Source organism: Vigna unguiculata, chromosome 6, assembly GCF_004118075.2.
Source record: "Vigna unguiculata cultivar IT97K-499-35 chromosome 6, ASM411807v1, whole genome shotgun sequence".
Taxonomy (NCBI): domain Eukaryota; kingdom Viridiplantae; phylum Streptophyta; class Magnoliopsida; order Fabales; family Fabaceae; genus Vigna; species Vigna unguiculata.
In genome coordinates, this window is record NC_040284.1 from 25,827,431 (window position 1) to 25,855,381 (window position 27,951).

The window sequence follows — 27,951 nt, forward strand, 5'->3', positions numbered from 1 at the left end:
TGAAAATGGTGGGAGGCTTGGTAGGTGAAAATGAGACCAAAATGTACCCATGCGCGGGATATATTTTCAATCTCCGGTGCCAAGGTAAAAGTATAAAAATTAATTAAAAATGAAACATAGAATGTCACACAATGATGTCAGATAAGGTGGTAAAAAAAGTGATAAAATATGAATGTTAACCTATCATTTCTCTTTATATATATATAACTTTATATATATAACGAAGGGAGTTCCTTCGACTCATTCTCATGTCTCCGCTGTAATACGACCAAGCATTCTGAGGCAGGGACTGTTGTCTCCTTGTACCTTAGTTTTGAGGTAGTAGGAACGGCTTTTGTTAGACAACCTAGTTTGTTGTCTTTTTTTCTTCCTCCATTTGGTTACTATTTGTTTTCCCAAACATAAAAAGCATAATTTTGAATGTTATTATATTTTAATCTATATAAAAGTATTGAATATATACATTTTTTTTGTACATTTTATTTTAATTTCTAATATAATTTTAGTAAAAGAACATTTAAAAATGCGCAAACAAAACAATCCATAAACAATACACGACTGTATAACAAAAATCAATTATAGTCCGGCATCATATTCTCAAGTCCAACCGATTATGTAACTAAAATATACTAGAATACAATTTACGTGACATTGATTATACTATCTATAACAATAACATGATTGTTTATAATATAAATAGAATGAAGTAAATGTAGATATAATCAATGCTTTCGAAACAAACAATTTAGTTTATAACTAATAGATGTAGCATTCAAAAGCATGGACTATCAACTCTACATAGCAGGAAGGATGTTTGATCACCTTTTCTCAAATCTCCTATGAATTCACACCTTCCAAACAACCTCTAGAGGAGATTAGAGTTTGAAATATATAGCAAAACCATCCTAAATACATGAGATCCATGGCCACTAAAAGTGTTTCATGCTTGTCACATAATAGTGATAGTTTGGACTAAAGAAGTTAGATAGATACTACAACCAGCAAGTGTTATCAATGAGCATGAATTTGCACAGTGATAATAAACTGATGCTTGAGTGCTGAGTCACTGGTTATAGTGTTTTATTCACAGCACATGTGTTTTTATATAGCAAGAATGCTAAATTCATCTATGTAAAATTGAGGGAAGTTTATAGGAGAGAACTCCAATAATTTCGTTTATGCAAAAAAGAAACTAATTTCAGTTCTCCCCTAGTTTTCTGTCCTGAAAGGAAATGGAGATGCTCTACTAAACAGGCTCATAAGCAATCCTAAGCAATCCTAATCAGTGTGTATCCACCGCATCAAACACATAAAAATGACTAACAATTACCATCTCTACAATATTTAGTTGATAGAGATATAAATCTCACCTGTTCTGTGATAGGACTTTCATGGCAAAGTAATAATTTTAAAATAAAGTACATCAGAAAATACAATATCTTCAGCAAAGAAAAATTGGCTAAATGAGTATCAATCTATGTACAAAGGCTATTTATTGAAGCCACACCTCACATACAAGAGACAGCACTGAAACAATATAATGGAGCATCCATGGAAAACCCAACACCACAATTTTAACATAACCTACCAGAAACAAATGATATCTAAAGCAAATAACAAAGGCTTAAATGAATATAAAACACTTGTAACTAAAAATTTATGTACAAAAGTTATTTGGTGAAATCACCATAACTCAGTTGCATGAGAACATAGTGCTGCGATATGCATGAGCAGAAAACCATAATGGAAGTGTTGAGCTATACTTGACAGAGTACATTTCTTTCCAAACTTGACTCTTGCAATGATACACCAAAATCTGCTTATGAGTCGCCAAAAAAACATATTCACCTGTCTGACTGATCGGGAAAATGCCTGGCACCATTCCTCTGATACACCTCAGACTCACCTTATCCACCATACACCATTCATCCTTCCAGTAATCTTTAAGCACCCATATATTCATCCATGCTTCGGAAATTTTAATAACAGACAAGCACCCATCAAAGTCTAAGAGATAAATCCTATAACCATTTCCATAAATCAAGTCATACGGTAGCTCCATCTTCCTCCAAACGTCACAACTTAAATCAAGCACAAGTATATAAGTAGAGCTAACTGTCAACCAGTGCAGAGCATTATTGACAAAAACAACCTGGTTCTTGTTCATGTGAGTGAAATGGTCATCTTGTAATGAGACAAACTTCCTCCACTTGTTCAACTCAGAATCAAACACCAAACATATAAAACTCCCATCTGGTCTATGACCAAAAGTGCGATGGTAACCCGCTAGAACAACATTGAACTTCTGAAAAGAAGCATCACAAGCCAAGCCAACCAAGGTAGCCTCTCCATCCGGATAAAACCGAGTCACAGGCCTTTCCCTACTCTTGGGAAGCAACCGGTACTCGCGAGTGACCGGATTGCAGACATAGAAGACACCCTTATCAGGAATACTAGAGCAACACAGCAAGCCATTACAAGATGCTCGAACCTTAACTCTATCATTCAAGAAACTCAGTGAAAATTCAGACACACCTCTTAAATTATCAACACATATTAAGCTAGATTTGGACCCGTACGAATCAGAAACCTCGACCAGAATCATGGGGTTCTTCCTAGAAACCTCATTGTAGAGTTGAACAAAATACTTATCCAATGACAACCTATTCCACAGTTTGCACACGGTTTTGAACCTGAAAAGGGACTTCACAGGCAACCTTGCCAGAATCTGAATGACCACCTCATCCGGGAAAATCCCATCTCCTCGCATAATATCCATAACGGAGAACCTCAAATACGAAATCAGAACATGAATAGCAGATTTTTTTTTTACACGAAATAAACGCCCGAGTACCCAAAAGAACAAAGTTAAAAATTCGATCTTTTCTTACCGGAACAAAATTCGGGGTATCCGATGAAGCGCCAGTTGACGGAGCGGGTACAAAAAGGATTCAACTTTGGGGCGGTGGTGGGTTTGCGATGGTTGGAGAATGGGAAAGCGAACAATGGGTCTTCAAATTCCGTTTACGTTTGACAAAATAATGGGGGATATGTCGTCATTATCGCCACACACGCAAGATTGAATATATAATATGGCTAAGCCTTTACCCGAAAACGTTTAGAACTTAATGATTGGAATGAGAAGGAACATGACATATGAACTTGATCGCACAACGAGAATAGAGGGAGAGAAGAGAGAAGAAAAGAGAAGGGGATCGAATTGAAGGAACTTGTGAAGAATGAGAAGTAGACATAAATGAGTAAACTTGGGAGATGAATGCAGAATGAAGCCCGAAAGAGGGTTTTATTTTGTTCAGTTCATCTGGCAAGTAACTCCTTTAAGAACTTGATGTATTCTGTCAAATATTTTTTTTTTTAATTATATAATTAATAAAAAAATTATTGTTCATTATGACGCTTTTCTAAAATTTAACAATATAAATATTTTATCAATTAAGGAATAATCTAACTTCTTAAAAATTAACTTTTAACTGAATCACACTACTTAAAATAATCAATTTTGACTTTAACTTTTAACTTAATTGATACTATTTTAGTGGCGAGGTAGTTTTTTAAAAGTTTCTTATAATTGAATTCTATGACTTAAAGTATTCCTCCTGTTAATATACATTTTATTTTCTTTAAAGAATATGAGATGTTTAATTACAATTTGTGATCATAAGATAATTGGAATGAGTTTGTTTAATTTGATTAAAAAGTTTATTTATTGCATATAATAATATGAATGAATGGTAGAAATATACATGTATCATACGTTTTTCTTATCATCTATTGCAAATCGGTAGTGGAACTTCAACAAAAATTACAAAAATTTTAGGGAGCCAAATTATATTTGTTATATATATATTTTTTTTAATTAAAAAAATCATTTTTTTATATCATTTTCTATATTCAAAATAAGCACTCATGATAACAGAATCCAAAGACTATGACAATAATATATATCAAAGAGTAACATAAAATTTATCATCAACAATAATATATTAAAAACAAAATACCTTTAGTCAGAGTGTTTCTCTATGTTCTTTGAATGACTTAAAATCTTCAATAATTAAATCAGAAGTGAAACTAGTTGCAATATCACTTTCTATGAAAATCAACTCAATTACATGTAACGATGAAAATATTTAATTCAGGTCGTCCGCTTCGTTTTTTACTAAAAAGATAGCATGGTAATCAATATGCAACATATTTTAATGGCAAATACTCTAACCATGAAGAAAATAAGTTAAACCATGTATATTGAAGTCTTATTGGAAGATCATTTTTACCAAACAACGAATAATTTTCTAGATGCATTTGATATGGACCCATTTTAGATAAGTCTTTCGTACCTCATCAATTTGATTTTGTGGGTGTTGCCAAATTTGAATACGCTGCTTTTTTGGATCACGTTCTAAAGCATTCTCAAATTCATTATATGTAATTTAGGAACCTTATAGATTTGTTTTTCATTTTCTTCAATTTTTGGATTCTCATGAAGTTTCACAATTTTATATGATGTAGATGCATTTTTTTCATCTTCATCACAAGCATTTCTCTTGACAAAATAATCAATTATTTTACTCTTTATCATAATTTTTCTAATATAGATTTGTCACCTCTCACCTATTTACAAAAAGATAAAATTATGAATACCCCAAATTAAATATTAAAAACAAGACTCGATATTTTAAGAAAACTAATAACTTCTAAATCATTAACTTCCCTTGCCTTTAGATTTCTAATTTTGTTCTTTCCTTACACAACCTCAAAGCCTAAAATAGTTTTATTTATACAAAGAAGAGTTTAATCAACAATTAAAGCTTAACTTTATTATCTCTAACAATTAGAGATATGCCTAGAGCGTAGAAAAACTACATACAAGAGAAAAACATATTGCTTCGAAACAAAAATGGTAAAAAATGAACTTACTCAAAAGAATAAATTATTCGGTCCAAAATGTTTCTTAACTCTTCAATTTTGTCGTAGTGCAATTTGATTTTGAAAATAATAAGGAATTTATGGTAAAAATTGAGATTAAAATAAGAGGAGAGAAAGAGATGAAGATACAAAATAAAGAGAAACCAAATAAAGAAATATAAAAAATGATAACCAAGAGAAAAAATGTGATTTTTAAATTAAAAAAAAAAATTTCAAATTAAATTAATATAAATAAAGTAATAATACATATATTTTTTTTAAATATAAAATAAAATAAAAATAGTTGGGGAGCCACGACTCCCCCATCTCACTTATATTCCGCCAATGCCTGTAGAGCTTGGTTTTGTTATTAAATTTCAATTATTTATTAACTTGAGAGTTTATTGTTGAGATTGAAGTTTTGTGAAGTTAATTAACTATTTAGGAGGTACCATGCAGTTTTTGCTTCTTCATTGTGCTTTTCTCCAAAGCAACACTTATATTATGCACAACTTAATTATTATCAATTTGTGGATCCATGTGCAACTTTCAAATAATAATATAAAAATTAATTGGTGTTTAACGAGAGAGGTGATATTTTTGTTTTTTCTTCTTCCATTTTTTTAGTTTATATTTTTGAAAAATTAATACAATTTGATTATTTTTGTTAGTTTTATCGAAACAAATTAAAAATCTTTCATCAAAATTAAAATTGTTATTAACATAATTTTAGTGTCAATTTTAATAAAAAAATTATTAATCTATTATAATAAATTTAACAAAAATAATCAAATTACATCAATTTTTCAAATATCAATACCAAATTAAAATTAAAAGAAACTAGATCACCAATTTGATATTTTTAGATGAAACATGAAAAGAAAAAACTAATTAAATCATCAAATGAAGTGAATTTCTTGAGCAAGTCTATGTGAAGTTTTTACATTCCTTTTGAAAATTTATTCTCTTTCAAAATAATTTGTCGTAGACTTAAAAGAGATCAAGTAGTTGACCACTTATTTAATGATGAGGATTGTGTAACTTATGCCACGCCTATAATTTGGTATATTTGAATGTAGATCACTTACTGCACTTATTAATCTATTCTTTAAATAATAGATATGTTAATGTGTATTGTATCACCGTGCCCTGCTTCATTCCTTCTTTTACACATGCACGAATTTATTTATTTATTTATTAGTCAGGATACACAAGTTTTAACTCACTTTCCAAGTCTTCTAGTTTAAAAGAATTTATTTTATTATTAGGTTATAGTTTATCGAATGCCCTTTTAGGAAATGTATTGTACACTATTGATTTAGTTTATATTCCATTTTTTCACTAATCATTAAAATTTATTTATGTTAAAAAATTACTACAAACGATAAACAAAAGGAAAACTCTGGAGAAAAAATAGACAAAAAATATTTAACACTTGGAGAGAAGGGGAATGTGCAAAATCAAGAGAGAGGGAGGGGTTGGAAGAAAAAAAAAAAGAAAATGAATGGTGTAATAAAGAAAATAAAGGAGGGTATCATTAGTTTGGGCATTAAACAAATCTAAGCTTTGTTATATGTCAACAACCCATACAAGGGTTTTTCTTCCTGCACCCCCAATTTTTCTTTCTACATCCCTAACTTTTTTATAATTTGCTGCCCTTTCGATTTGTAGTTACCGACTTTCAGAAACTAGAGTTATCGACTTTTAGAACTCGGTGTTACCGGCTTTCAAAATTTGGTGTCACCGGCTTTTAAAAACCGATGTTACTGACTTTCAGAATCCGATTTTATCGATTTTCAAGATATGAACCATGACGAAACATGAATAAAAATTTTAGGGGTGTCAAATTTAATTTTTTTATATATAAATTAATTTTCTAGTTAAATAAAAAATTCTTCATTTTCTTTACTTAAACTATTTTCATAGAGTGATTCACGTATGCACTTTTCAGTTTCTAATATTTTTAAATCATTGAATTCACATAACAAAGGTATTTTAATTTTTATTCCAAATCAAGGTTATCCAACTAATTCAATATGTGTAGCAGAATTTGTAATACAACCCAAGATATATCCATAAATTTTTCCATTTCGGTAGAAAACACAACAACCTTTAAATTTCATAATTTAAGGTTGTACTAATTTGGGTAAAAATATAATTAAGGTTCATGCCAATTTGATAAAAGAATTCCAAAAATCATAATTAGGGTTCATACTAATTTGAGTAAAACTTAATCTAGAATAAACATCATAAGAAACTCATAAATTTAAGATACATAAATCATAAATTTTTCGGCTTTCAGAATCCGGTGTTATCAGTTTTCAGAATCCTGTGTTACTGGCTTTCAAAAACCGGTGTTACCGGCTTTCAGAAAACGGAGTACAAAATTTCATTCTTGGGGTGCAGACTATGGAGATATTTAGTTTTTTTTTTGAAAGATATAATGATCTTTACACTCAAACTTGGAGGTGCAGGAAGAAAAATTAGGGGTACGAGAAGAAAAACCCCATACAAATAGTGAAAACGTTCTTCATTTTGTTTTGCAATTCTATACATCAGGTTATTGTTTTCTACACCCCACAACTACTAACTGCAACCTCACAAAGAAAAGACTCAGACAACCTCGACCATTGCACTACATCACCAATGTCAATATTATCGTCGTTGTTGCTTTCATCATCCTCGTTGTAAAGAAAGAAAGCCATAGAGGAATAAGAATAGAGAAAATACCAAAAATAAACTCATTTCAAAAAAGTTTAAATATATTTTTGTTTCTCAATTTTTAGTAAAAAATAGAATTCGTCACTCTTCGAATTTTTGACCTAATTTAGTTATCTAACTTTAAAACTGTGTGAATCTAGTTCTTTTAACAAGATTTTGTTAAATTTATTTAACGTTTTAAATGTATTTTATGATAGTTTCTTAACTAACATTGAAGCAAAATTGTGTTAAACAGTATAAACAATTTAAATGCTATCATGAAATGTGTTTGAAACGTTAATTAAACTTAACAAAATTTGGTCAAAATGACTAAATACACACAGTTTTAAAGTTTGCGGGACTAAATTGGACCAAAATTTTGAATAGAGGGTAATTCTAATTTTAACTTATAGTTGAGAGACCAAAAACATATTTTATTCTTTAAAAAAACATTATATGCATTCAGAAAAATAAAAATTTATTCTAAAAATTTTAATCCAAAATAAATTTTATACGTTTTAGAAATTTTGTTTTGAAAATTTCATTCCAAAAATTCTATTATAGGAATCTTGTTTCGAAAATCTTATTCAGAAAGTTTTTGGAACATATAATTCAGAAATCATTTTTTAAGGATAAAATGGTCATTTCTAATGCCAAGAAATTGTGAAGGTGCAAAAAGTAAAAACCTTGTATATGTTATTTATTACTTCATTGTTCGGTATCTTTGAATAATAATGTTATGGGCCTAGAGTGCATCTCAAAGAATAAAAGAACCGTGTATTTTTTTTTTCTGTTTTAGTTTGAGACTGAAATTCATAGACATTTTGAATTATACAAACCAAAATGTAAACATTAATATTAATATTTTTATAGTCTAAAATTATAATTTAAAACATAAATTATGTTTTCAATTGTATATTATAATATATATATATATATATATATATATTATTTTATATTATAAAAATTACATTTGAAAATACAAAATAAAAATCATTTCAAATTTCAGAATATAAAATGTATTTAATCAAATGAAATCCACAATAAGATAACAAGGTCACAAAATGGAATAAAAGACTACAAAAGGGATCACTACACAATACCCTTATTCACTAAGAAAAAGGGATGTGGGGACACTTGTGGTCAATCCATAAGTAGTACCTATGAAATCATTCACATTAATCAATTTACTGCTATAACTCACTCCAAAAAGTCATATTTAATTATCAAGTTAGGAAGCCAAGAAATTGGGGAGGGTGTGACTTTGTAACTTGTTTGACCATGAAACTTTGGAGACTGTGTTGCTACTAAGATTTTCAACTGCCATCATCCTTCACACCCTACTTTGTTTGAGTCTTCAGAAGTCTCACCTATATTTTCTTTCGGTCACCATAGATTCCTTCTTCTCTTAACCCATCATTTCCCTCAAAACACACCTTTTTTGTTCCCTCTTTCTGGGTAACTTGTTTCTCTAACTTGATACTTCCTAACCAAGTTTCTAAGTAACCAACCATCCAAACACTGTCATCATAACATATCAAACCTACAAAGAAACACAGGATCTTATATTCGATGTGAGAAATCATCAGTGGATTCTCATGTCCCTGTCTCAATGAATATTACATTCTACCCACCTCACTACTCCACTACATGGGTCGTACTCAGAACCAACCATTTTGTTCCTTCGCTATTATTATTACTATTATATTATCTTGATCTTCGTACTCGTTAGAATGATTAGCGTTTAATAATTTAGAATGATTAGCGTTTAATAATGATATGTGTTTCTTTTATACATGATTGACCGATGTTGTTTGGTTTTATTCTATTAATAATATTTTTCGTTTTTTTTACACACCTGATAAATCTTATATCGTTTAGGAGTTGAGGTCAAACAAAGTTTAAATATTTCTATCTCCCTCTATCTTCCATGATGCTGATAATATCTTGAAAACGTGGTAGCTGTTACTAACGGTGACCGGCTGCCAGACAAACTCCATATTCATCTACTAGGATGTATCTTCTTAATTTTATTAGCTTTATGTACGTATTTTTATCAGATTCGATAAAAATGTTGTCTTCATTTCTCTTTCAAATCATGGAGTAAAGTCATATAATCTATAGTAATGATATAATATTTTCTTTGTCACAAGTCTCTATTATGTGTAGTGACTCAACTGTGTTTTTTCTTTCTTTCTTTAACATCTATCTCCCTATTATCTCAGTGTCTTTTTCTCTTGTCCGTGAATAGTACGGGCCATTGTCTAGTCTATTAAAATATGTAAAGTATTTAAAGAATTCATATTTAGGTATGCATAAAAATTCATAAAATATATAATATAGTAAATATGCGATAGTAACTATGTAATGTAAAATTAAAAACATGTTTGGCATTCCTAAAAACAACATAAAATTATAAAGCACTGAAACATAACATGTTCCTACTATGTACAAATTAAAATTGTATCAATCCCATATTTTCTTCAAAAAAAAAAATCCATAAAGACGTTAAGTTTGTTTTTAGTTCATCAAAATACCATGGCTCTACACTTTCATATTATGGACATTTCTTTTAATCATTTTATATGTCGTTGTATTAAACTTTCATAATGGCTAGATACTTGTTGGTGCATTATATCAATAGAGTTTGAAATGGTCATCTAAAAAAAGTTAAAATATTAATGATTTATTAATGGTATTGCAACTAAGATAAAATTTGGTATACGGAAATATGTTGTTTTAAATACACTTATTTAGCGAACACTGAAACAAAATGTTTTATTTAATATACGCTAACAATAAAATCTTCACAATCATACATAAAAAAAGGAGTATGTAATCAATTTAAATGAAATTTAGAAAGTATGGGCTAAAAAGAAAATATATATATATATATATATATATATATATATATATATATATATTTAAAATCATAATATTTATAATTAACTTAAAAGTATCTAAATGAATTTTAATTGAAGTTACGTTGATATATTATTTTTTAAATGGGTTAATATTAAAAGTAACAATTTTAAAAAGTAAATTTGACTTGAAAACATGAAGATGGACTGAGATTTGTGATTAAACAAATATGAAAAATTTTAAAGGTTATAGAAGTAGTAATCTGCTATGGTGAGTTTGAAGTTGCACTCAGAAACACTGGGAAACAACTCTGGCCACCCACATGGCCCACACAAAACCTGAAGACCCTTTTGTCCTCCTTCAGTAGGATTTCAACTCAAGCACAATCACTGCACTCAATAAAATAATTTTATTAATATTATGAGTAAAACTTTATCAGTTAATATTTATATTATTATTTACTGAAAAAAGTTCTGATTCACAGTCCAATGTTCTCCACTTTACTACTTTAGCAGTGTGACCGCTTATAAAAATATTCTTAAGGAAATCATCATAATTGTTTAATAACTGTTGAAAAGCAAAAAGAAAAAAAAAATACAACGCACAACAAAAATGATTTTATCATCTCCTTTGTTAAGTCAGCCACAGAAAACTGCATTTCCAACATTTAACGTTTTTTCCTTTATACTGGGCCCTGCTGACGTCACAGGTCCGTTTAGATCTTTCTGGGCCTTGGACCTGTCGCAATCAGGTCCATTGGGAAAGCCCACTGGCCGCGATCTTTCCTTTTTTCCTCCATATAAACCTCTGCAATTCCTCCATTCCCTCCCATCTTACCTTACCATAACAAAAAGTTCCTTCTCTCTTTCACTCTCACTCTCACTTTTTTCTGTGCTTCTCTTTCTCTCTCCTTTCACGCTCCTCGAATAGTATAGAGAGGAAAAAAGGGTCTCAAAGATGAAACCAAAAGACGGGTTTGTTGCTGAAGGTACCACTGTTAGCATGAGTTGAACTAGCAGAATAAAATTTGCATCCCCTCTATAGTCATAGCTTGCAAAGCTACACTGAACCTTTCTGATATGTGTAATTCATGTTAAAGGTGTATTTTTTGTACTAGCTCAGCTTATGCTATATAAGATAATTATTCTGTGACTGACTGAACTATTTTACTTTATGGTAAATGGAAGATATTCCCTCGTATTCTTTTAATTGTTTGTTCTTACTTTTTTCCTCTCCTTGCTACTTTTAATCTAATCAAAATGTCTTCTGCTTCTGGCTCTGCTATTCTTCTTCATTATTCTCTGCACTAAATAAGAGCATGATACATGATGCAGGTCCCTATAAGAGGTTTCTCATCATGCACGTGACTAGCAGCAAGGAGGCCATGGTCAACTCTCTGAGAATTGGGAGGTGTGACCAAAAAAAAGCCATTAGTGGCTCTGAAATTGGAGCTGACAATTCTCCTGGATTGGTGGCAGCAGCAGCAGGAGCTTCACTTTAATCTGGTGCTATCCTATCTGAGCTTTTTACTTCCTTCTCTCATCTTTTTTCATCATCTAGTTTTTATCACACTTTTTTTTTTCTAGGACTTTTCTTGACCTTGTAAGACCTTTTCTTGACCTTGTAAGACCTCACACCTTACCTATTTTCTTTGTTTCTGTTTACGAGAAAAACCCTATATCACAATCCACTGATATAGAGTTTGATCTCCTTCTTTCCCCGTTGCCACCCAACTCATCCTCTCCTTCCTTGTCTATCCCTCCTGAGCTGTTACAGTTTTTGCCTACCAAGATGAAACAACTAATATGCCATGGCTTCAAAGAAAATGACTAAGGATCTTAGCTTACTTTAGAACCTCGCTCAATGAGGGTTCTTCAAATCTGGTAGCTATTCGGAGACCATGGCTTCCAGATTTACAATCGGGGTATAATTTATTTTGTAGTTCTTTTACCTCTGAGAAATCAATGTAGCTTGCAGTTTAGTCAGCTGCTAGTATACTTGATCGTGGTCCTTAAGGTTGGTCGTGGTCCTTAAGGTTGGTCGTGGTCCCTATCTTGTTGATTTGCTTTCTTCTTTTATGCAAAACAAATGAGATAAATGCCATGAATAAGCTCAATTTGGCACTACATGTGTCCTAGGCTACTAGAGCCTCATCTCTCCATCCATTACATAGAACTGAAAGGCATTAAAGTCACACACTCTCTCCAATTGAATTACATCAAGTAAGAAGAATGGACCACCCTTCTCTTGCTTAGTACTAGTCTTTCTTTCTCTCTTTTTTTCTAGTGTAATTTAAAATGCAAATATTCAATTTTCTGTTAGTCCAGCAAGTGTGAAAGTATGATAACCTTGGTAGCAAGTGAGATGACAGCAAATTTGACGCTGAAAACGCAATTTCCCTTTGGCTTTCTTGATTTGGATGGGTGCTTCAGCCATTCCTTTCACACGGCAGGGGGAAGGACAAGCACTTTGGGATAGAATACAACCTGAGCCCATAAGGAATATCACACACCCCAATGTTTTTGATGGGGCTGCCACACACCTACCACCCTCAAATAATGAAGAATAATACCTCTCAAATTACCACTTTCTCCTTCACTAAAATATCAAAGATGTCGGCAACACAAAGAAACAAGAGGGTAGGGTGGAATTTATCTGTTTTTAACCATATTCCATTTCAGATGCCTAACATATTGTTTCCTTCAATCATCGGCGCGTGGTAGACCAACCTAATAGCGTATAGACAAATATTTGTTCTCTGTACAAATAATGTATGTAGTATATTCAAAAACGGATGCATAAAATTTTGTGTATTGACACGATTTGTGTGATGGTTATGCAAGTCTAGGGAAAGAAAGAAATTGTGACACATCAACTACAGAAACCTTTTGCCTACAAATTCAATTCAACTGCATACCTTGACTTTGATAATCTATTCTGATTTTTCAGGTTTTTAATTATAGATGTACTGCATCAACTTTTATGTACTGCTATATTTTTTTTCCTCAATTTTACTAATTGAAACTTAGCTGTGATGACGACCATAATTTAAAATTGAGTATAAATAGAAATTTCTCTATATAGGCCTGTGGGGAGTAGAAGTAGAGTGGAAAAATAGGATGCAGTAGTAAATGAGATTTGTGAACCATTAATTATGAAATAGAACTGAAGAGAAACTCTACTTGCATAAAAGGCAGATGAGGAAAATGAATGTGAAGATAAAATATTGATTGAATGTGATGGAATGAATGAAAGGTTTGACTGGGATGGATTATATGGAAGTGTGGAAGGTAAAAATGCCAGTAAAGGAATAAGAAAAAGGGTTTGTATACACTTTTTATGTGCCCAAACGGGATCAAAGGTAGGTGACTTGTGGCACAAAATGATGATGTCTATGAATGGACATTGAAAAGTTAAATGCCTTTTTTTAGGGTACGAGTTAGTAACTATTTACCTCACCTGGGACCCTGTTTTTCTTTTTTTGTGTTTCAAGTTTGTGGTAATGAGAGAGCGACAACATAAAGCTGAGCTTGAATTAAGTTACAGTGATAACAGGCTTCACGTATTCCTTTTGAGGTTATTTGCCATTAGGTATTACCATCCTTGGCCCCCATTTTGGTCAAGCCTTTTTCCAACTTTAGGTTACATGCGAACATGGCTCCTTCATTACCTCTTACTTTTTCCTCAACATCATTCCATTCATGACCCTTTCTAGACTAAGGGAATGACATCCCAATAATGCCTTCATGAAAAAACAGATGCCTGAATTAATTAATTAATAATATGAGTCGATGTTTCTTTTACGACAACTGAGACACTGTGTATCACAGGGACTATACCAAATTTAACATACATAAACAATTCTCAGTTGTGCAGTTTATAGGGCTACAAACTAATTATTACACTTGTAGCATGTCAAGGAGGCCGTGTGATTTTTTTTTGGTTAAATAATTACACGATAGTGCATCAGTGATGCAGTCTTGCAAGGTTTAACACTGAAAGAAGTTTAGTACTTTCAGCACCACTGTCTATACTCTAATTATCAGGGTATGGGAAGCCTGTATCTATACCTGAGTAAGGAGGCCATTCTTGGGGTGTGTTTGTTTCTAGGATTTTTTCAGGTAGACAAAAAATAATGAAAACTAAAAAAAATTAATAAAATTATAAACTTAGAATCACCAGAACCAATGTCTACGACTTTGATGAATGAAATTAGAATCAACAGAAGAATTGAATTGAATCCAAACATGCACTGCATCAAGTTGTCAAAATATACAGAGCAATAAGCACTGTCAAGCGAAATAAAACAAATAGAAGGCAACACTACCGAAACATTAGTCTTCTAGATGAGGTTTTGTAAAGTTCGATCGGAACGAAGTCTTTGATTTGGAGGAGCTGCATGGTTGGGGGCAGGTGCTGCTGGAGCAGTCATAAGACATAATCGCGGCAAAGAGGAAAGAAGAAACCCTGCAAATTCGAAGAAAATGGGACTAATAAAACATTAAAGATGCGAAAAAGTTCCACTGATTGTAGGGGAAAACATTTTACAAGATATAAGGCTTCCATTAGAACTCTACCAAAAACTTATAATGGAACCAACCAGGACCTACATCTACCTACCCTCACAAACCCCACACCATAATTCATATTTTATGTGTCACTGCTCCCAGCCATTACGGAAAAAACACAAAAATAAAATAATAATAAATTTAGTCTAATGATTATTTCATTCCATAACCGATTGGTACGTGACATATTTTTTTAATTCTATTTTTATTAATATAAATTAGCGTAAACACACGCGCGTACGTGTATGATGTTTTAAATATGAATGATATTATATTAATAAGTGATAATGTTGTAATATTATTAAGTTAATATATAAACTAAACTTATATTTATTAAAAAATTAAAAATAAAGTGAAATATATCAGAAGATTTCATGAAAAACGTAAAAATAATAGACAATTTTTAAAAATTTAATAAATTATTATATTTAAAGGGTAAAATTGATATTTTGAAATATGGACACAAAAAGGAGAATCCCCTCTATATATTGTTATATATACTTGAGAGACGAAAAACATAAATAACCCAAAATAAAATGATACATTTCTAGTACATTATTTATCCAAGAGTATTTCCTAAAACTAAAATAAAATTTAAATTTAAATTAAATATGTGAAAAATAAAATAATACAGTTTCAGTGTATTATTTATCCAAGAATATTCTCTAAAACTAAAATAAAATATAAATTTAAGTTAAATATGTGAAAATTAAAGTAATATATTTGTAATATATTATTTATCTAAGAGTATTTCCTAAATCTAAAATAAAATATAAATTTAAATTAAATATGTGAAAAATAAAATAATATATTTTTGGTGTATTATTTATCAAAATATATTTTTTAAAATTAAAATAAAATATAATCTTAAGTTAAACTAGCGTAAACACATATGCTATTGTGCCTGTGTGTATGCATTTTTAAAATATGCTTTGATATTATATTAGTAGGTGATAATATTGTAATATTATTAAGTTAATATATAAATTAAAATTATATTTATTAAAAATAAAGTGAAATATATCAAAACAGATGAAAGAATAACCATTGATAAATAAAGAAGAAAAAAAAACAGAGACATCCGATTTTAGAAAAAGCTTATAAAAGTTACGGTTAATTTTTAAAAATTTAATAAATTATTATATTTAAAGAGTAAAATTGATATTTTGAAATATGAACACAAAAAAGGAATTCTCTTTATATATTGTTATAGATTATTTTATTATTTTATTTTAAAAACTATAATTATTTTTTATTAGTATTTTAAAAGATCCTATATAGTTCACGTAATATAAATGATTATATTATATTATATATATATATGAAGAAAAATATGAATGTTTATTAGAATTATAAATATAAATAGTGCTTGAAATTTGTTCGACTGAATAATTTGTGATAGAAAAACAAAGAATTAATATATTTTTTTATCTGTACTTAAATATAACTTCGGTTATATAAAATATATCAAACTTTGTCAGAAAAAAATATGAATAGTAAATGAAAAATTTGCTTACATAAAAACTTTTTTTTTTGTTATTTAATATACAAAACATGTTATAAATCAATCTATACACATTTAACATACTAACTTTATTATTGAACATTATTATATGGCTGTAGTTTACTTTATATATTTTAAGCACAAAAATTATAATACTTTCAAAACAAATATTATATTTAAAATAACTAGTAATTATATTTATTAAAAAAATAAATTATAATTTAAATATATTGAATTTATTCATTTCATAAGGTACCTATCCAGTCCAAAAATACTTGGGTTACTCTTGGGCTACTCGAATACTCTGTCAAATATATATAAGTCTGGTTATATTCAAAGAAAACTTCCATAAATTTGGATAGAAGAAATTCTTATGAATAATATATTTTTATTTAAACAGCTTAGATATATTGATAAGAGATAAAAATTTACATATTATAAAGACTTTTGGTAACTAAGTATGTTTAAATCTTAAATCCAAGAAATTTATAAATATCATATACTATTATATACTTATGAAATTCTCTCACTAAACTCTCCATTCACTATTATATTCACATATTTTAAATACAGATGGATATTTTATATATTTATCCTTGAAACTCAAAGAAATCTTAACAAAAGACAACATTTTGCTTTTAAGAACTTACAATCCATCACAGAGGCTTTCAACAAATCATATAAGAACATAACATGTTAATTAAGTGAAAATGAAATAAATAATGCATTTAAAAAATTATATAAAAAATTTAATAAAATGAAAGAAAAACACATAGTAATTAATATTTAACACTAACTTTAAATAAAAGTTGAACTTTTTTTTCAGTAAATGATTTTTTTTTTAAATATTTTCTCAAACCTTTTATTCAAACATTTGAAAATAAAAGTGATATGTCAATGTACAAATACATAATATTAAAAGAAAATTAAAAACACGTTAACACTATTTGAACTTACAACCAAAATAAATTTTTCATTTAATTCCTTATCCTATTTTATTATTCTAATATCATTTTTAAACAATTATTTTAGGGGGCGAAATATAATACAAGGATACTTAAAAAAAAATGAAATAAAACTTCTTTGAAACGTTCATATATATGAATTATAGTGATGATTTTATTATAAAATGAAGTAGTGCACAAATTTATTAAAAGAAAATATCAACAATGTCAATTATTAAAATGACTAATAATCAATTGATTCTATTTTTTTCTTATATTAAACAAGTGCATACACAATTTCAATTAAATTTCAGAACAACAAAATTAAACTAGTTATAATCTAAAAAAAAAATTATATTTTGAAGTTCATTTGTATATTTATTATAATTTGCATAATTTATATTGATTAATTGATTGGTTATACCCATATATTGACTTATTTGTGGATGAGTTAAATTAATATATTGGTTGAAATTGTAATGGTTTAGAATGACAGATGGAAGTTAATCTAACACTAGAAAAATTTGCTTAATTATTAAAATCAGTAAATAAAATAAGAAAAATATTTTTGATTCTCAGAATCTTTTCATAAAATTGATCAATATGCTTATTTCACCATTGACATATTAATTTAACTTTTCATTACAAATTAAATGGTTTTTATCCCTGATCACAAGCACTGTTTAATATCATAACCTTGATTTCCTGATCAAACATTAAGTTTAAACATCACATTATTATAATCAAAATAAAAAATAAAAATTATTTATAAAAATTATAATATAGTTATAGCATAAATACAGCCTATATTTATAAATATATTTTTAAGTTAAATTTGACAATATTGTTTTTAAAAAAATAAATTTCACTTTATTTTTTTTAATTCTGTCTATATATTTACTTATTTTACCTTGATTTCAAAAGAGATTTTTGATATTTTCTGTTGAATAACTTTAGAATTCCTCTAAACTTCAACCTGAGTTATCTTTTTCTTTTAATAAGATTGTTAAATATATTTACTTTTAAAATTTATCCTTATTTCTTTTCCTAATATTAGTAAAATGAAACAATTAACTTCTAATTTTTCAATCGAGAGATGAATCTAAGGGTGACGGTATGTTTTGTCTTTGCCAATTTTCAGTTTGTAATATGGTCCATCAGATGTATCCAACGGCTGAAGAGATCTTACAAATTTCATAAATTTCTCCACGCCCTCCCACATTCTTACAGAGAGATCCTTAGACTAAAATTCAATCCAACGGCTACAGTTTGATATTAAAAAGAATCCAGGCGCCACCATACGATACGAAGCAAAAGACTCTAGAACCCTCTTTTTTTCTGTCTGTGGTCACCGCCTTTAACAGAGCCCTAACTAATTTGCAGAACAATCCACCTTTTGATCTATCTTTGGGGACAAGACACTCTTCAAACCCTTCTTGATTGCATCGTCTAATTTTTCAAGGTGAGTCATTTCCTTTCGTTCTCTCGTTTTATTTCCTTTTCATTTTCCCTCTAACATTCGTTCTGTTAATATATCTTCATTAATTCCTGCTATCACCATCTTTTTTCATTCAATTCGAACATGCACGCTTTTATTTTCAGGTTCAATAATCTATAGTAAAACAAGGTTTGTTTTCAGGTATGTAAGACGTGAATTTTGAGGTGCTGGTTCTGTTTGGTGAGAATGAACATCATCAAGGTTGGTCCTGGTCCACGTGTTCGTGGTGGGGTTCATGCCCCCAACTTGTCTCAGTTGCGCCGCGATTTTAAGTCTGGAGCATGTTCATCGCCGGTGGCTTTTGACCCTCTCTCCGTGACTTCCCTTCGCCTCACACCTGAATCTTTATCTCGCTCTCAATGCCAACCTGTCCTTAAATCTCGCCAACCTCTTCATCTCTGTTTGGCCGGTGGACAAGGAATGATGGAAAATAATGGGGTAAGAATAAACCTACTTTTTCTTTTACAGTTCTTGATTTTTTTTATTTTTTTCCAATTCGATGCTCCTTCAGAAGATTAGATATCGGTAAAGACATCAAATGTATCTTGCATAATGTGAGCTTGTTTTCTTGTTGTTGTGTTTGTTGTGTTTGTTCAGTTGTACTTTTTCAGATATATTCATAGAAGATACAAATGATATGGATAAAAGGATAAAATGAAAATATGAAAAGAACTTTTCGATGAGATTTTGTCGTAGCCTTTTGATATTTGTTGCTCCAAAAATGTTTTTAATTAATGCACAAACAAATTTTAATTTATGGATAATGATAAGTTTGTTTTTTTAGGTGGAGAAATGGGGCCATTTTGTTTTTGTGAGGCCAATTTTTGAATGAAACACTTTTCATTGTATAACTCTAGTTTTCTACTTAAAGTGAACCACCGATGTGTGAATAGAGGAGTCCGCATTCTTGATATATATTATTTGGGGCTTTTGTATTTTGGATTTGAATTGTTTTTTAGTTACTAAACACCAGAAACATAATTAGGATTTCCAGAGCAAATCTCTTCAAGAAGCTATGGAACAATTTAAGGGACAGTCGATAGAGGATATATTGCGACAGCAAATGCAGAAAGGAGGCAGTGGAGACATTCCTCCTGGAGGACGCCGTGGTGGTGGTGGTGGAAGTGATGATGGCAGTTCTGGGGGATCAGATGGGATGTCAAACGAAAATCTTCAAGTTGTTTTAGCAACAGTTTGCTTTGTAATAATGGTAAGTCCTCTCGTTGCATGTTGCATGAATTGTGCGTGTCTACTTATTCATTTAGTCTAAGATTTCTTTATTGTGTGGAAAATGAAGGAAAAACATAGTGACGTTGCTAAGATAATAACTGTGGTTAACTGTGTCTGTAAATATAATTTGTGTGTACTTTTTCTGAATTATTTAGAAAGCAAGAGGTGGTTGAGCTTGCATATATTTATATGCAAGATTGGTGATGATTTTTGACTACCTTCTTAGACATGATTAGTTGATTAACAATGTTGATAGGATGCTTGTGCTATGTCCCATTTTATAACACCCTCCATCTTTTTCCAGTATATTTTTGTCATCAACGGTTTAGAACTTATAAAGCTAGCTAGGGACTGCATCAAGTTTGTGTCTGGTAGAGGCCAGAGTGCTCGATTGAAGCGAGCCATGCACAGATGGGTTAAACTTTACGAGAATATCATTGAGAAGAAGGAAGCTGTCAAGAATGGATTGGAGAAAGCCTGCACATACTGGTTCGACCCTGATTTCTTCCGAGGTGTCAGTAGGCATAATTTGAAATCAACTCATGAATAATTCTTTTTTTCTGTATCTGTTATAAACCTGTTTCTTTCTTTAGGTCAAAGAGTGCTTTCAATATATTTTTTTTGGTATACATTCAATAGTATCCTTTGGTTGCTGAATTATCACTATTCAAGAATATAACCGGGTAAATAAAATGATTGCAGTTCTTTGTATGTAACATTTTTCATCTAGGGGATACGCTAGCAAGATAATCCTACAGTTTCTTGTGAATTTAAGCGTCTCGGGAGTTTTTCTATGTGCCACTAGGTTGGTCATACCTATTTACTGAGCATCCTGTTTCAACTCGTTTTACCCTTTTCTGGGGTGATGTTAAAGGAACCTTAGCTACATTCCCAATAACGATTTAGAGACTTTCATATTTTGCACACAACGTAACAGGTCAATGAAGTCTTCATGACTTACAGGAAACTCCTTGCTAGGCAGTTGCAAAACTGATGAACTTGGATGCTTGGGTCTGCATATTTTTGCGAAGTAATCAAATGTCTCTTAATCCAATTTTCTTTCAATAAGCTAGAGTATAAAATGTTAAGTATGGGTTTAGCTAATCCAAAGTTTTGTTTTTGTTTGTGAAGTTTGTTCTTGCAGTGTGCTGATTGTCGAATAGATTGTCAAATGGATAGCCTGTGTAATACTCCGTCTACATTGTAGTCATGATTGCCATAGGATTCTGTGATAGTAGTTCTGAAACCGTAAAATTGGTCAATTTGTTAGATTCAATGCTAAACTTTGTATTAATTTCATCTGTTGTGATGGATCTCAGTGCATTTGGCAGAGAAATTTTTTCTTTGCTTTCGTTTAGTGGTGAAGCAGCTGCTAGAGTCTAAACCATTCCCATTGCTCAAGATAATGCTAGTCTGAAAGTAAAATAAATAAAAAAAGACTACTTTTTGAGCTTTGTTAACAATGAGTATAGTTGAAAATAAACCTATGGAACATTTCTCTGAATGTTTGATATTAAAATTTTTAATATTCAAATTAAAGAGGGCAGAGTAGTTTCATTTACGGAAGACAAGTTTCGTCTCTTAATTACTTTATGATGAATATTAATGGGGTAATTAGGAGTTGTTTTAGTTTAGTTACATGTATTACTATTTTTAGAGAAAAGAATATTTTTTCAGTTTTTTTAAGATGGTAGACGCATTTATTTATGATGGGTTTGGAAGGGTCATTTATGCAGAGGAAGTGTTTTCAAAAGTTTTGGTTTTGGTTATAGAGTTATTATATTTTAGTTTATTATGATTTTATGGATCAATAAGTGAATTTTTTTAAATTTTAGAAACAAATAACGTAAGAAATGGTGTCTATATTTGTATTTTTGTAAAATGTCCTTTTTTATTATGTTTTTTTGTGAGAAAAATTAATATGTTAATAAGTTGACTAATCTGAATTTTATTTATAGAAATATAGGTGGTCTAATATTTTGTTTTTGTGTATTTATTTATTTTTTTAATAGGTATAATTTGTTTATGTATAGTGACCTGTGAATTTTTAGAAAAAAATATAATTGAAGTGTCATAATGATGTTTATGTCCAGACAAAGTAAAGCCAGCCAAATTGAAATTGTTTTGAAAAAAAATTAGGTACAGAATATTGAATATAATATTTACCGATAATAATTATGATACAACTTTAAATTGGTAATATAAAATTAAGGTCGAAAGGAACGTTTAAAGAGATCAAATTTTACATACTAGAAATGTTTGTATCTAACAAACGTTAACGTGTCAAGATTTGACAAAAAAAATTGTGATAAACATTATAAAAACTTTGAATTATTGATAAATAAAATTTACCTATAAAAGAAATTACTGATGGGTTGAATTTAGAAAATTGTACTTTAGGAATAATGTTTAAAATAATGAAATTTTATTATTTTAATACTAAAATCTTTAAGTATAAGTAAAAATTTTATAAAGGTTAAAAATCCTTTATTTCTTTAGAAGTGTTTCTCTAAAATTTTTTATTTGTTCTCTAAAGAAATTTTACTATTTGTTTTCTTGTTTGAAGATTGGAGATTATTAAGGTAATTTTTGTATTGAGCTTTTCCTTTTTATTCATTAATTTTTTTAAATCATGCAAGTGGTTTTATGTTTGTTTTCTTGAGGGTCTTTTTGTTCTAGATTGTATGTGACACTCTCTTAGTGACATGTGAAGTTTTAGTTTTTTTTTTGTAGTTTTTATATATCAATAACCATGATGGTATGGTTTAATTATATTTGTAAAGTTTTTACGTATATAAAATATTTTGTGAGTTGAAAAGTGTGGTTGTTGACCTAAAGCTTTAAGGTTGATTAGTTTAGGTAAAGAAAATTAGTTATTATCTGTATGCGTGAGTTTGATAAAACTTGATACTTTTGCATATTAATGATTGGTTGTGATTTGGTGATAAAATTGAGGTGTATGGTGAATCTTGTTAGTATGTATGATTATGATATTTTGTATTATTTAATAAATTGTGAAATGTTGTTTGATTTTGATATAAGTGGAGAAATTTGAATTTTGAGTTATTAATCAAATTGGTACTAACTCCAATGTTTTAAAATCATTTTGAACCAATAATATAAGAGAAGAGTACCAATTTGAACAATGAAACAGCTCCAAAGTCCTCCAAATTCACAAAAATACATATGTTATCATCTGATGTGGCATTGAGCAACAAATCCGATTGCTCAAGCACCACATTTTGTAAGTTGATGAGTGTTGAGCGACACTTAGATAGCATTGAGTGGCGCCATAGTAGCACTAAGCGATGTGCAAGAAGCGTTGAGTGTCAGTGTTCATTATAAGTTTGAGAGCATTTTGGTTCTAAGACGCTAAGTAGTGACATGATGCCGGTGAGCGCCAATTTTCGCTAAGCAAATGGCAGTGAACGCCAAATGTCCTGTTTTGCATGTCTTTTCGGTTTGAATGTTTATGGATGTTTTGTAATTGATGCTAAACATATTTTGTGGTTTTTATTCTTATAAATTGAAGTGAATATGTTGTTGTGAGCATGTATGATGGTGGTGTTGTTCAAAGAGAAAATTTGTGTGGTGATAACTATAGTGTATGATGCATTGACCTATGGATTCAGTATGGAGGTATTATGTACTCTAATAACTATTCATACTAAAGTAGAGTAGAATAGGTTACATGGTGAGAGTCGTAAAAGGTCTTAGTCACTGAATTTGTTTGGTTCTTGACGGGAAAGAGATTTATCTTGTGTGTGGTTGGATGATAATCCTTGAAACCAAACTCTAGAGAGCCTAAGAATCATCATAGGTGCACACCACCAGTGAGTTCATTATTAATGCATGTATCTGGATAATTAAATTTAGTGTGTGATCATAAACATAAATATGTTTTATATCATGTTTGTAGGTTTTTGGCATGATTTAACTATATATGAATATTTTTTTTTGTACATTTGTGTGTTTTCTTATTTGTTATGTTTTGTTTGTCTTTTTTGTAATAATTACTTAATTGTATGAGCAGAGAATGACACAAGTGAGGAGGATACTCCTCTGATAGATAGGAGCAATGTAGAGTAGTGCTTAGGCTTCTTATAGTAGTGTAGAAATTGTCTTTCTTTTTCTTTTTTTTTTGAGAAATTCTTAGATATCTATAATGGTCTATATATTTCATATTATTATAGTTATTATTTTGGATAACTTCATTCATTTTTATATATGTCTATATTTATTTGTTTTAGTTCATAATTTTTTATATTTTATTTAGCAATTTATATTATTAAATGATATGTTAAAAAAAATATCAACAAGATGATCATTATTAAATTTTATTAACAAATAAAAAAGTATATTTAATTACTGAATGTTATAAATCTTGGTAAATACTTTTTTTGTAAATAAATATTATGATTTATTCTACTTTCCTTTTTAAATAGGCCCATGCTCTCGTTGCAGGAAGATTTTATTAGAAAAAAACATAGGAATCACACCGCACGGTAGTCGTTTTAAAAAATTAAGAATAAAAATAAGTTATTCTATTTTCTGTCTTAATTTTTTTAAGATATCATTACTCTCGTGAATTAAAATGAATTTGTAAACTCTGAAGATTAACAAGTTTTGATAGTAAAATATATGACAAGTAAATTTGAATATAATATTTATAAAATGATAATAATGGTGATAGAACTTTAAATTGGTAATATAAAATTAAGCTTTGAAAGGAACGTTTAAAGAGATCAAATTTACCTTTATTTGAAGTGTTTTGTATTGATAATATACAAACTTAATGTATCAAGATTTGACAAAAAAAAATTGTGATAAACGTTAAAATAAAAATAATATTCATTGATGGGTAAAATTTATCGATAAAATAAAATTATTGACCGTTACCAATAACATTTATAATATTTTCATGTGCTCTTTTTCTTTTTCCTCCTCCTCCGATGTTGTCATCATTGTCATCACCATTGTCGTCACATCTTCTTCTTCCACTACTACCCTACTACTGTCACCACCATTCTCTTCTTCTTCATTCAATTAATGAATGTTCAAAACTCATTAATAATTATCGAAAAGTTTTTTTTGTCAGCAAATATTGTGATTTTGTCTTCTTCCTTATTTAAATAGGTCCATGATAGGCATCAATAGCAATGCATGAAAATTTTATTAAAAAGTAAATAAAAAAAATTAGAATCATGACTTCTGCTTATATGAAGAATATTTGTCCATTTTTTTTTCTTCTTCTTTCTCTTCTTCCTCTTCCTCCTGTGCCATTGTTGGTGTATCCATTACCTTTGACTCCTCTTTATTCTCTTCTTTTTCCTTCTCCTCCTCCTCTAATCTTGTCATCACAGTCACCACCCATTGTCGTCATCTCTTCTTCTTCCACTACTATCCTACTATAATGTCCATTTAATTTTGTTGTAGTAGACCTAATATCATTGGGTCCCGGTCACTAAAAGACCAACTTAATGAACATTTATGGAGAGTTACCCAGAAGATGTGAAGGATTAGACAATAGAAAGTGGACAATGAATGTGAATGACATGATTAAATAGGACGTTGGGAGAATTAGGATAAAAAGGAATCAGAGGCTAAGCAAAGAGAAATCAATTATTTTGAATATCCTAATTAATTGTATTTACCTTTTGACTATAACAAACTTATACAAAATATTTTGTTAGATTCAACATGAAAATTAATGGTTTTATTGACGAATTTAAAAAAAAATTAATTATCAGAATATTAGCTACGTTATTTTATAGGCAATTTTTTTTTCATCGTTAAAATTTCTTCAGTAATAAAATATTTTTTTATAATGAACATAATAATGTATAAAAAGTTAAAACTTAATATAAACATTAAAATAAATACACATACATACACTGCCGTACAGTTTCATTAAAACTCAATTGGTCATATACTTGACTAAACTATTAAGTAAATAAGCCAGGGCAATTAATCATTTGTTCAATTGTATAATAAGTCAGGGCAATTAATCACTTATATAAAGTTTTGGTTTAATTTTTAGTTAATAAACCAGGAAAGCATGTTTAGATGCCATCAACATAAGTCACATCTTTACAAAAACGGAAAAACATTTATTATTTAGTGATCAAAAGTTGGTAGTCCTTATAGATACTAATTTAAAAAATAAAAAATTATTTGTTACTAAAATAGTCACTATTATAAATAAAAAAAATTATAATTAATCATTAGATTGGTCAATAATTAATTAAAAATAAATTTAAAAATTAAGTCATTTTGGTAACTAAATTTTAGGTCGTTAATTTTTAGTGACAAATTTCCTTTGGTAACTAATACTATAGTAGCTAATTTTAAAGACCACCAATTTAGTGACAATTATAAATTTTTATTTATAATAATGATTATTTTAGTAACCAATAGGTTTTTACTTTATATTTGTTATTAAAATTGGTTACTATAGTAATTAACATTTTTTATCACTAAAATGAGTTAATAAAGAATTATTTTCTTACGGTGAAAATTATTAACTTCCATTTTATGTTTATCAATAATTAGGATATTCGGTTTAAAGAAAATACGAATATGCACTAAATTATGGGTTAAATGTCATATAGTTTTGAATTAAAATAATTTCGTAAATACAAATTATGAAATATAAAATTCAAACTAAAACAAATTTTGAAGTGCATTAATTAAAACCCTTACGTAATCGGTGCATAATTATATATATATTCCAACAATACTTAGTTTTCTTTTCTCCTCTATGTCATGATTTGACATTACATCTACTATAACTAAATTTGGTCAGAGTTCAGTCAACCTAATGACGGGCTAATAAACGAAACCCAATTTAAATTTAAATATAACTTTAAAGCCGATTTAACTTTAATTCAGTTAAAATACAATTTAATACATGTTTGATTCTGTATCAAAAGTGATGTAAAACTGGTTAACACTAATTTTCTAACGTATATATTTAGTTAACCGATTTAAAAATAAAAAATTCATCGGAAAATTGATTCAAATTAATTCAGATGAACAGTAAAAAAAATTGATAAGATATAAAAACTAGAAAAGAAAGAAAATACCTTATATTCGATCTGAGAGATGATTAGTGGATTTTGATGTTCCTGTCGTGTCACTGGATATTACATTCTACCCACCTTCCAACTCCACCACATGCGTCCTATTCAAAACCAACCATTTTGTTCCTTTCTTATCAATAATACAATTTTCATACAATGATTAGCCTTTAATAATAATACTTGTAGTTTTTCATGCATGATTCAATCATGTTGCTGCAATTTTAACAGTTCTATGAAAATCATTTTCTGTTTTAAATTCAACCATCTGTAACTTCATGGCAGCTTCTACCATATTATGTATTTTTATCATATTAAATATAAATGTTGCTCAACTCGTTTTCTTTTCCAAATCGTTGTCATATAGTAATAAAATAAATATTATTTGTCATAAGTCCCTATTTTTTTATGTAGCACGACCCACCGTGTTATTTTATATTCTATTTTTAGCATTTATCTTTCTATTATTTCACAGTCCTTTTTTTGGTCACATGCTATTGTCTAGTTATTGTTAAAAAAACATGTAGAGTATATAAAAGAAGCATAGTTAGGCATGCATAAAAATTCATAAAATATAGTACAATAAATATACATTGTAACTATGTAAAATTAAATTAAAAACTGTTAGAAATATTTTAATATA

The 27,951-nt window shown here is 29.2% G+C and overlaps 2 protein-coding genes and 1 long non-coding RNA gene across 13 annotated transcripts; 2 read left to right on the forward strand and 1 right to left on the reverse strand.

Moving 5' to 3' along the window:
* Positions 1-1,476: 1,476 nt before the first annotated feature.
* On the reverse strand, positions 1,477-3,310 carry LOC114189181 (F-box protein At5g49610). Its single transcript, XM_028077887.1, has 2 exons — positions 2,892-3,310; positions 1,477-2,789 (listed from the first exon to the last, which is right to left on the reverse strand). The coding sequence occupies exon 2, from the start codon at positions 2,777-2,779 to the stop codon at positions 1,694-1,696; it is 1,086 nt and encodes a 361-aa protein (XP_027933688.1). The 5' UTR covers positions 2,780-2,789; positions 2,892-3,310; the 3' UTR covers positions 1,477-1,693.
* Positions 3,311-11,296: 7,986 nt separating this feature from the next.
* On the forward strand, positions 11,297-13,442 carry LOC114188142. Its single transcript, XR_003605382.1, has 2 exons — positions 11,297-11,473; positions 11,820-13,442. It is a non-coding gene; the product is annotated as an uncharacterized LOC114188142 (long non-coding RNA).
* A 5,226-nt stretch (positions 13,443-18,668) lies between these two features.
* On the forward strand, positions 18,669-21,586 carry LOC114186890. Of its 11 annotated transcripts, none has more exons than XM_028074952.1 (7): positions 18,669-18,963; positions 19,141-19,437; positions 19,985-20,209; positions 20,534-20,718; positions 20,960-21,034; positions 21,193-21,259; positions 21,361-21,586. In XM_028074952.1, exons 2-6 carry the CDS (start codon positions 19,186-19,188, stop codon positions 21,221-21,223), a joined length of 768 nt encoding a protein of 255 aa, XP_027930753.1. In that variant the 5' UTR covers positions 18,669-18,963; positions 19,141-19,185; the 3' UTR covers positions 21,224-21,259; positions 21,361-21,586. The 11 variants fall into 11 exon arrangements, 10 of the variants coding, with proteins under 10 accessions (XP_027930753.1, XP_027930756.1, XP_027930762.1 ...); XM_028074955.1 differs by having other exon boundaries at positions 19,994-20,209; XM_028074953.1 differs by having other exon boundaries at positions 18,688-18,963; positions 19,104-19,437.
* The last annotated feature ends 6,365 nt before the right edge of the window (positions 21,587-27,951 follow it).

What these genes read in the sequence shown, in the direction of transcription:
- LOC114189181 (XM_028077887.1), bottom strand. Translation starts at nt 2,779, where the DNA reads ATGGATATTATGCGAGGAGATGGGATTTTCCCGGATGAGGTGGTCATT.
- LOC114186890 (XM_028074952.1), top strand. Translation starts at nt 19,186, where the DNA reads ATGAACATCATCAAGGTTGGTCCTGGTCCACGTGTTCGTGGTGGGGTT. An exon ending in CAGTTTGCTTTGTAATAATG is followed by an intron (nt 20,210 to 20,533) that starts GTAAGTCCTCTC and finishes ATCTTTTTCCAG; the next exon opens with TATATTTTTGTCATCAACGG. An exon ending in GAGAAAGCCTGCACATACTG is followed by an intron (nt 20,719 to 20,959) that starts GTTCGACCCTGA and finishes TTTTTCATCTAG; the next exon opens with GGGATACGCTAGCAAGATAA.